The 9,661-nt window shown below is 51.1% G+C and overlaps 1 protein-coding gene across 1 annotated transcript; it reads right to left on the bottom strand.

Annotated features, from left to right (window-relative positions):
- Positions 1–78: 78 nt before the first annotated feature.
- Positions 79–9,519, bottom strand: C10H1orf131 (chromosome 10 C1orf131 homolog). Its single transcript, XM_021648498.2, has 7 exons — positions 9,382–9,519; positions 8,165–8,493; positions 2,792–2,848; positions 2,086–2,181; positions 1,917–2,003; positions 1,292–1,350; positions 79–559 (listed from the first exon to the last, which is right to left on the bottom strand). Exons 1-7 carry the CDS (start codon positions 9,467–9,469, stop codon positions 427–429), a joined length of 849 nt encoding a protein of 282 aa, XP_021504173.1. The 5' UTR covers positions 9,470–9,519; the 3' UTR covers positions 79–426.
- Positions 9,520–9,661: the final 142 nt, after the last annotated feature.

The following is a 9,661-nucleotide window of genomic DNA, read 5'->3' as shown; positions in this document are numbered from 1 at the left end:
ATTCTTCCAAAGTGGGTTTTACATGTGTAGTGGGCTGGTGATAGAACTGCTTTTCCACAAAACCAACAATGACAAGTGTTCTTAGTTCTTTCATGAGTCCAAAAGGCACTTTAATGTCATTCACACATACTTATGAGACAGTAAAAATTATGAAAAAGTAGACCATGACCAGGTGTGCCGATACCAGCAGCCAAAAGCAGCAGGAGGCCGAGTGCGGCCCGGCGTGCAGCAGGGCACCAACACTGCTACCTCCACAGCACATGGAGTGGAGCCTGGGCTCCGGCCCAGCATTCAGTGTGGTCCTTGCCCTGCTCACCAGGCTTGCTCCAAAGTGAAGAAGACCCTGTGAACATGACAGAGCAGCCTGCAGGGCTTTCAGGGTCCTCTGTCACTGTTCCCACTCTTCTCTGGAGCCCACAGAGTACTTCATTTAGCTACCCTAGAAGAATTTATTTTCTTGATGTCAGTGGGGCTTAGAATCAACGTCCCGTTTCTGAATTTTCCAACTTGTCCAGCCCGGCTGCTTGACAAAATGCTGGGAGCCGACTTCTTGGATCTCCTGTGTTGAAAGTGAGAGAAAGGCAGTCAGAGCAGGAGGCAGGACACAGCCTGGGCTTCCTCCCGGTGGGAAGGCTGCCACAGCTGCACTGGTCTCTCGCTTCCTCTCTGCTCAGCTCCTGACAGACATCACCTCACTGAATGACCTCAGCTCAGCCCAGCAATGCTCTCTTGAGCCCCTGCAGCCTCTGCACAGGGCACACTAGCACCAGATGCCACCAATCCCTGCTTCCCTCATGGCCATGCCCTTTGCGGTGACCATACCTGGGCATCCACACTCAACCTGGTACACACTGGGCACTCACCAACAAGACACTTGTGAGAAAGGGCTAGGATGAAGAGAGTGCCCGTGGAAGAGTCCCAGAGGAGAGGGCACCCTCAACCAGAGCCGACACAAGCTCCAGGTCCCTTGCCCGCTGTTTCTCCACCATGAGTGCGGCCCATCAAACTATCCACGCCAACAGGCCTTCCCAAGAGGGAGGCAAGTCTGGTTGGAAATGGCAGCTTCAGCTTCTCAGCAGTCACTGGGGTGTCTGGTCTTTGATAACATGAGAACAGAGAAGGCTCTGGACTCAGTTCTGGTGCGTTGGTTGATTTGGGGCAGTTTCCTAACCCACCTCCTTTTGCAGGCCTGAGCAGATAACTGAGGGTGGGGTGCTGTACACTCCAGACAGCCCAGGGAACCAACCAAGGCCTGGCCAGTGCCAGCCCAGCACCAGTCGCGAGCACTCACCTGTCTTCCTGTCCTTTCCCTTTCCTCTTCTTTCTCTTGAATATGTCTGTGTCCCGGGCCTAAATTAAAGTTTAAGATAGTATGTCAGTAATGGATAATGAATATTCAAAACCAGGGCAATAGGTCTGTGACAAAAAGCCATGTAAGTGCCATTTATTTACAACATTTTCAACCGTTACATTAAACATAAACCGAGCAGTCTCACCCCGAACCTCGTTACAGAATGTGACAGGGTCTGGTGGTGCACACCTGTGGCTATGTACTCAGAAGGCAGAGGCAGGAGAGTGACAGTTCTAAGCCAGCCCAGACTACATAGTGAGACCCTGTCACAAAGACCCAAGGGCTTGGTGCCCTCATGCATGACCCCCAGAGGACAGGGCTCCCTTGGGCAACCACAGCTGGGTACCAACTCCCACTGGCACACGGTGGCAGTCGACAGACAGACACTGTGGTAGTGATGGTGACCTATTGCCTCTAAGCCGGTCTCACTTTACCCACGACCAGGCCAGAGAAAGCCTGGCTGACATAGTGGGGGAGGGGACTTATCAGGCAATGTTGGTGTCCTGACTGCTTGGCAGGCTACGACTGCCAGTGGGCCAGCCAGAGGCAGACACATCACACCTACCACTCTCTTTTCTTCTTCCAATGCTGCCTTTTTCTCTTTAATTTGCTTCTGCAAAACCTTGTAATTCACATAACTGTTTTTGGGAGGCTGAAAAAGAGTAGACACAGCACCAGTGTTCATTCTGCAGATGGTTAAGTAGGCCCAGAGCCCAGTGCTCCCCTTCCCTCACCTTAGCCCCGAGCATGATGGCCCGCTCCCGCTCCAGGACTCGTTCTTTTCCTTTGCCATAGCCGGTGATCCCAAAGCGATGCACTTCCAAGCGAGCCTGCGGATGCACAACAGGAGACCCGGCATGTCAGCAGCTCCTTTCGGACTCAGCCGTGCGGGCCCCACGGCCTGGGCCCTGCAGTGCTGCTGTGGCTGAGCGGGCTCTCGCACCCCCGCTCAGTGCTTCCTCCTGTAACCCCACAGCAGAAACTACGGACGATCCCTGCGTGTCTCTGTGTAACTCGTGACAGCGCTGCGATTCCGTCAGCACTCTGTACCGTGGGTGTGCTGCACCAGGCCAATGCCAGAGGGGCAGCCTCTAAACATGCCTCCCACGCAAGGGAGGAAGCTGCCCGAGGCAGGCCAGCCACACCTGTGTTCGGTAGAGGCTGTGGCTCCTCTCTCCTGCGCTTTTCTTTCCTCAGGCACCTTAGCGACCGCTGCACTGTGCTCACCTGGCTCCATCTTTCTAACTCGCCACTTCGTCACTGAACTGTAAACCTGCTGCTAGTGAGTGAAGAGCATCATGTGACCAGTGTGAGACCGTGGTTGCCACTTCCCGAGCCTTGACAAGACCATGCAGAAGGCCGTGCTGCCCTGAGGCTGCCAGCGCACAACGAACAATGCAAGCCTCAGAGAGGAACTGGGAGCCACCTCAAAAGGCTTACCTTTTCCAGGTTAAATTCTTGAATAGCCACAGCTTTTTCAAGGGCCCTTGTTTTAGTCTGCAAAGAGAACAAACTCTTATTAGAACCTTCCAATTGGCCAGGTATAGTAGCACACACCTGTAATCCCACAAGAAAAGAGATAGGGAAGTGGCTAGTGGAGGCCAGCCTGGGCTACATCATGAAACCTTGCTTCAAAATAAAAAACCCAACAATTCTAAGTGTATACAATAAAAATTAAAAACAAAACAACCTCCCCCCAAAAACCGCCCAGAAAACAAAAAGCGTTGGCAAGGATGTTGAAAAACCGAAACCTTTATACTCCGCAAGCAAAAATGGTGCTGGTACAGCTGCTATGGAAATGTGTGGCACCTCCCCACAGTAAGAGCAGGGTGGATACACAATCGAGAAGTTCCACCGCCGGGGGCTGGCAAAGGTATCTGGACACAAATGTTTATAGCAGCCATGTTCCCAAAAGCTAAACACAAGGGCAAGCCAGACAGATGTCGACTGACAGATGAACAGGTTAAAGGGCAGTTTCTGCTCAGCCTTTAAAAGGACACTGTGGCTTCCTCCTCTGAGCTACACTGGTAGAGAGTGCACACCTCGTAAATATGAGACAACATCACAAAAAATAAACAAAAGAGCAGAATTCTGACACATCCCACGCTGTGATGAAGTGAGGGCCGGCCACAGAGGGCAAGTAGTGGCCCCGTGCCACTGGGGGAGCTGTCATTTCAGAGAGAAAGCACGACAGAGGTGTTGTGCTGGGAGGGGCCGCTGCGGCTCTGCAGCACGACGGCTGCTCACCAGGCTCAAGTTAAGTACCAGCTGTTCCGTGCATGTCATCCCCGGGAAAACCAGCCCACGAATCTAAGTACCAGCCCTGCCTCTGCTCAGTCTCTTTAAACAGCTCGCAGAAGGGAGGCAGAACATGCGTCTGCTTTTAACGGTTATTTTTTTTTGTGTGTGTGTGTGCCTCGTTGTATGTATGTGCACCATGTCTGTATAGGAGTCTGAAGCAGTCAGACCAGAACTGACTGAACTGCTATCATCTCCAGAACTGTCATTATGGGTGGTTGTGAGCCGCCATGTAGGTGCTGGGAACCGAACTTCGGAACTCTGCAAGAACAGTAGGTGAGTGCTCCTAACGGCTGAGCCATTTCTTCAAACCCAACAGCACATGTTTTAAGGACTCTAGGCTTAAAGAAGGGAAGATGAACAAGAAAAAGCAAAGAAACATCTGTCTTTCACAGACCAGACAGAAAGTTCTGCTTGGCAAGGAGCTGGCAAAGGTCTGAGATCACTGGCTTTATGTCCCCTCTTTCCCACCTCCATCCCCACTGTTAGAAGGATGGTTCTCTGAGAAGCACCAGCTTCCTGGCTAGGTGAAGCATTGGTTCCTAACCACTGGTGGCATTGCTGCTGCAAATGCTTTCAAGATTGTGGCTTCTAGCTGGGCAGCGCTTCAGAGGCAGAGGTAGGCAGATATCTGTGAGTTTGAGGCCAGCCTGGTCTACAAAGTGAGTCCAGGACAAAAGGACTATATAGAGAAACCCTGATTCAAAAAAAGAAAAACAGGGTGGTGGTGGTGGTGGAGATAGTGGCTTCCAAGTCCCATCCCTGGCCTTGGCTTCAAGCCCATGGGACTCTCCGGATGCTTAACTAAGGAGGCTACTGTCAAAGACAAAGACATCTGACTGACAAGTCACCATGCAATCCCAGGCCCTGCCTGTTGCAGCAGCAAACAGAGTTGCACATCCTACACAGGCTCTAGGAAAGATGTCAGCCCCTCTGGGGGACGGCGGTGCCATCAACGTGACCACCCTGCTTTTTCAGGGCACAGTCCCTGCCCTACACAGCCAGGAGATCCCATCCCAATGCAAACCCCATGTCCCTTGCTTTCTTCTCCATGTGGGAGCTGAGCTCCAGGCTCAACGGAGCTGTTGGACTAGCTGACCTGCCCTGGGGCATTTTCTTCTGCGTAGCATGAACTTACTAAAGAAAAAATTGCCAGCTGTAGTTGTGCACACCTCTCATCCCAGCATTTGGGATCTCTGCGAGTTCAAGGCCAGTCTGGTCTATATAATGAGTTCTAGGGTCATCAGAACTACATAGTGAGACCCTGCTTTGAAAAAAACAACCCCCTTCCCTAGAAAGAAGAGAAACAAATATTAGTGGGCTAATGGGACGACTGAGCTTCGGGGAAAGGTGCTTTCCACAAAGCCCACAAAGCCCACAAAGCCCACGACCTGCATTCATTCCCTGGGTCTGACGTGGTAAAAGGAGAGAGCTGACTCCTACAGGATGCCCTCTGACCACGCATGTGCACCGTGGCTCCCACAACCCCATGCACAAATAAACAATGTGATAAAAATCTAGATAAGCAAACTTTTAAAATTACTGGTGTTCAGTTAGAGCGGCCTTACGTAAGTAAAAGCAGTTTAAAAGCAGTAAGGACTGACTCAGTACGGCCAGTGTATAGCGCCTCATTCAGATGGCTCTCTTTCCAAAACCTGACCCTCAAGGGAGCTCAGAATGAGGCCCGTCAATCTGGGTAAGCACCGTGCTACCAGGGCTCTTTAGCAACGACCTGGGGAGGTGTCTTCAGATCTGGTGATGCCCGTCTCCTCCCGCTGGCCTTATCAAAGGACAAAGAACCCAAAATAACCTGAACTCTATCTCCCAAGCAGCAGCTAAGTACACAACTTGGAAGCCAGAGAGCCTGGGGTCAGCACCTGACCTTGGTGCTTATTTCAAAACCACAACCCTTTATCTGGATGGCCAAGGTCAGGGCCAAGTTCTGCCGGCAATACCAAACACTGAGAAGCACAGGTCCCTCAGATGGACTGGAAACCAAGTGCACACATCTCCATGAGAGCTAGGGGCATATCTCAGAGGGATAACGCTTGGTGCACGCAAGGTCCCTGTTCCATTTACAGCACCAGAGAAATAAACCACTGGCTGTAAAACTCATGCCAAGTAGGGGAAACAAGTGATTTCTGAGACACCTTATGAAGTTTGTCTGGCAAAAAAATTTTAAGATTAAACTGCATGAATCTTAAAACCGAAACAAGCCCATGAAGTTGCGCACACAAGCTCTGTGTACGCAGCACGTAACTGCAGACCAGCACCATAGGCTCTGCAGGCACCAGGCTCTGCTGTGTAGCCCACACCTTGGGGCTACAGGGAGGCAAGAAGGGGTTCCGTGGCTGGGAACGAGCACCAGCATGTGGGAAGCGATGCCAATGGCTGAGGCAGTTGCTACAGCAGAGTGTGGAGACAAGGACACACAGGGCCCTTTCTCTTCCATCTTTCACTCCTGCTTTTTGTTCTGAATTAGGGTCTCTTTATGTAGTCCATGCTGTCCTCGAACTCACAGAGATCCACCTGAAGATGGGATTAAAGGCACACCCAACCGTGCTTCCGTCTCTTTATCTAGGCCACTGAGGCACCACAGATCCAGAGGAGTGACAGTGGGACTGGGCAGCTTGAAGGGAGTGTGGGGTCAACTCCCTGACACTGTCCTGGGGGCCAGAGTCACACAATGCCAGCTCTTCTGCCCATTCTATTAATAGACAAACTTTCCGCCCTAGAAAGAGGGGCAAGAGTGAGCAGAGAGGATGCTGGGGCCCGAGAGACTGGAGGCAGTGAGGCAGGGGCGGAGACAGGTTATGTCAGCTTAAACCTGGCTAGCACTGAGAACACTGCTTTCCTAACTTCCTACACACAGCACACCAGGAAAGGCAGATCCCTGTAGGCTCCTAAAGTAAGAGGGGATGGCCCAGGGCCATACCTTGGTCTACCTATGACAGGTCCTGGTGCTAACACCTGAAGCATGAGTGGGAAGCTGACCTTGAGTCCTAAAATAAGAAGAGGTATAATTGCAGCCTGGCAATCCTAGGACACCAAGGAAGAAACTGTGAGCAAGCTAGATATGAAATGGCACTTAGACTCAAAAACACTAATGGTTTGTTTGTGCTTTGCAGTACCAGGTATAAAACCCAGGACCTTCTGAAATCTAGGCAAGTGCTATATCACTGAACCCCTCAATCCAAGGAATGCTGCTGAAAATAGTAAGAATGTGGCAAAGAAGGATATTAACACTCATTCACACAGCCATAAAAAACAATGCTCAACTGTAGCTATCAAAAAGATAACGGCCATGCCCTAACCTCGAAAAGCTGCTCATGGTACCTTATCTAAAAAACTGATCTTAGAGTGAAGACAGGCTTTCCAGAGGTGAGGAACATTCTGGATTGAGGAGAAGCCCTAAAACCAGTAATAGGTGTTCTGAGAGGGGCACAGGAACTATGGGCTTGGACCAATAAGGCTAAGAAGGATGTAAAGGCAGTACAGAGACTGCCCCTACACAACCATGAGCCAGAGGGTGGACAGAGCCACGCTGGCCAGAGGCTAGGAAGGCTTCTCCAGCCCTCAAAGGGAACGTGGCCCCGCTATACTTGGCCTGGGACTTCTGGCCTCTTCCTGCAAGACAAGTAATAATTCTCTGTTGCTTTGAAGCACTATGTTTGTGGTGATTTCTAACAGCTGCCTTATGACAATGACACAAATCCCATCTTCTTTTTATAAAGGTTTATGGGGCATGTAGAAGGCTAAAGAATGACATATATCTGGATTTTAGCAATGACTTTGAAAAATTCATTCGTATATTCTTGTTGCCAGGAAATGGGGGTGGGGACCATTTGTGGGAGTAGTCACCTCACCTTAACAGACTAAACTGGGGTAAGATTTACAAGTCATCTGAAGGAAAATAGTTACCTTTCCACCATGTGAGTTCAAGGAGCAAGAGCTGGTGGACATTTTGGTTAGTGCTGACTATGTCCTAGAATAGCTGCTGGCAAACGACAGGAGCAACAGAGAACCGGCTCTCTTCTGAGCACTGACAACCAAAGGCTTATTAAGTAGAAAGGTAGCTGGGCAGGCCTGGTTTTATCAAAGCCTGAAACGTTTTCTTTGGGGAGGGCAGGCTCTCCCTATATAAACCAGGCTGGCCTGGAACTCACCATGAAGACCAGGTTGGTGCCAAATTCACGGAGACCTACCTGCTTCTGCCTCCTCCCAAGTACTGGGACTAACTGGAAGTGTAAGCCACACACCTGGCAAGCCTCGAAACTCTTAAGACTCCAATGCCCTAAATTGGCTCAGCATGCACACCTGCACTTATTCTTAGCGCCCACTTTCTTCTGGGGCACTGGGGTTAGGAATTTGGTCAGCTGGCCCACATGATCGATGAGAATGAAGTCCCGTGAGTCATTTACCAAATGCTAGGGTTTGAAGGTGCCCCAGCTACAGCCTATGGTGACCCAAGGCCCCCTTGCCGCAAAGGTGTAAAGAAACCAGCCGAAGTATTACCTGTGCATGCTCATCTTCATCTGACTGTAGTTTCCTTTTTTTCCTTTTGCTTTGAAACTCGACCACTTCTACTAGCTTGCTGTTGCTCTTCAGGGGAGGGAGCGAGACTGCAGTGGCAGCAGGGACTTCTGAGGGGCCAGCAGGGACAGACTCCAGCTCTTCTCTGAGCTCCTTGAAAAAGCTGGAAGCGCTCTTCTTCTGGCCTCCTACAAGAGATGCAGGCAAGGGAATTGGGTCTGCCGCCACATCTGCTTGTGTCTCTGCGTCTCTTCTCTTCTTTTCTCTCTTCTTTCTGATCTTTTTCTGCTCTGTTTCACCTTCTGTCTCTCCTGTTTGTTTCAACATAAAAAGAAAGTATCTGGTTTTAGTTAACATTAACACCAAAGGAACGTCACCCTGCATGTGGCCCAGCTATGAGCAACCATTCACACACACAAGGAAACAAACTGCTTGGAGCCAGAGTGCTTATTGCCAGGTCTGACAACTTGAGTTTGATCCCCAGGACTTATATGGTGGAAGGACAGAACTGACTCCCATAAGTTATTTTCTCATGTCAACATGGTGGGGGTACACACACACACACACACACACACACACATATATATATATAAAATATAAAACAGTTCTATGACAGTTAATGGGGAAATGCACAAAAAGCATGTAATGTACACTTGATACGTTCTTCCAAGTTCTAAGGTGTTTTGTTTTTGTTTTTTTTTCCGAGACAGGGCCTCTCTGTGTAGCCCTGGCTGTCCTGGACTCACTGACTCACTCTGTAAACCAGGCTGGCGTCGAACTCACAGAGATCCGCCTGCCTCTGCCTTCCAAGTGCTGGTATTAAAGGCGTGAGCCACCGCGCTCGGCTCTATTTTAAAAATCGTGTAAGCGAGCTTAGAATTTTGAGTAACCGCTCCAAAATAAACATAACGCTGCGTTTGCTCTGTTTGGTTCTGCACGTCAGGTAATCTACGTGAACTCGACTGTCCCTTTTGCGAGCTGCCTGTCTCTAATTACAAGCTCTGATTTTCCCTCCCCGCACAGGGAAGAGAGCGAAAGGTCGGACAACACGTGGGTGAGAAGGTCTCGGAGAGGGAGGCGCCGCAGGGGAAGGCGGGCCTGCCGGCATGGCGCCAGGAGATCGTGGACCCGCGAGAACCCGCCGCGTCTGGGAGGCGTCTCGCTGTCCTTGGCCGCCTCCTCTCAGGAGCTACGCTCACCCAGGTCGTAGAGGCTCCGCAGCACGGCGTCCAGCACTGTCTCAGAGCCAGGAGGCTCGGTTGAGTCCGATCCTCCGTCCGCAGCCATGGGAACCTGCACGGAACCCGGAACCTAGCGCACAACCTATCACTTCCGCTTCCGGCGCGGCTCTGCGCGTGCTCCGGGGGCCCTGCGCGGCCTCCGTCCTGGTTAAGATGGCGGTGCCCGGGGTCCCGTGCGGTGGCCGTACTGAGTGCCACCGCCCTGGGCGGATTGGGGCCGCCCCGTTCGGAAGAACCG

This window comes from Meriones unguiculatus, chromosome 10 (assembly GCF_030254825.1).
Source record: "Meriones unguiculatus strain TT.TT164.6M chromosome 10, Bangor_MerUng_6.1, whole genome shotgun sequence".
NCBI lineage: Eukaryota > Metazoa > Chordata > Mammalia > Rodentia > Muridae > Meriones > Meriones unguiculatus.
The sequence above is the reverse complement of the archived record's forward strand: the minus strand, read 5'-3'. Positions and strand labels throughout refer to the sequence as shown.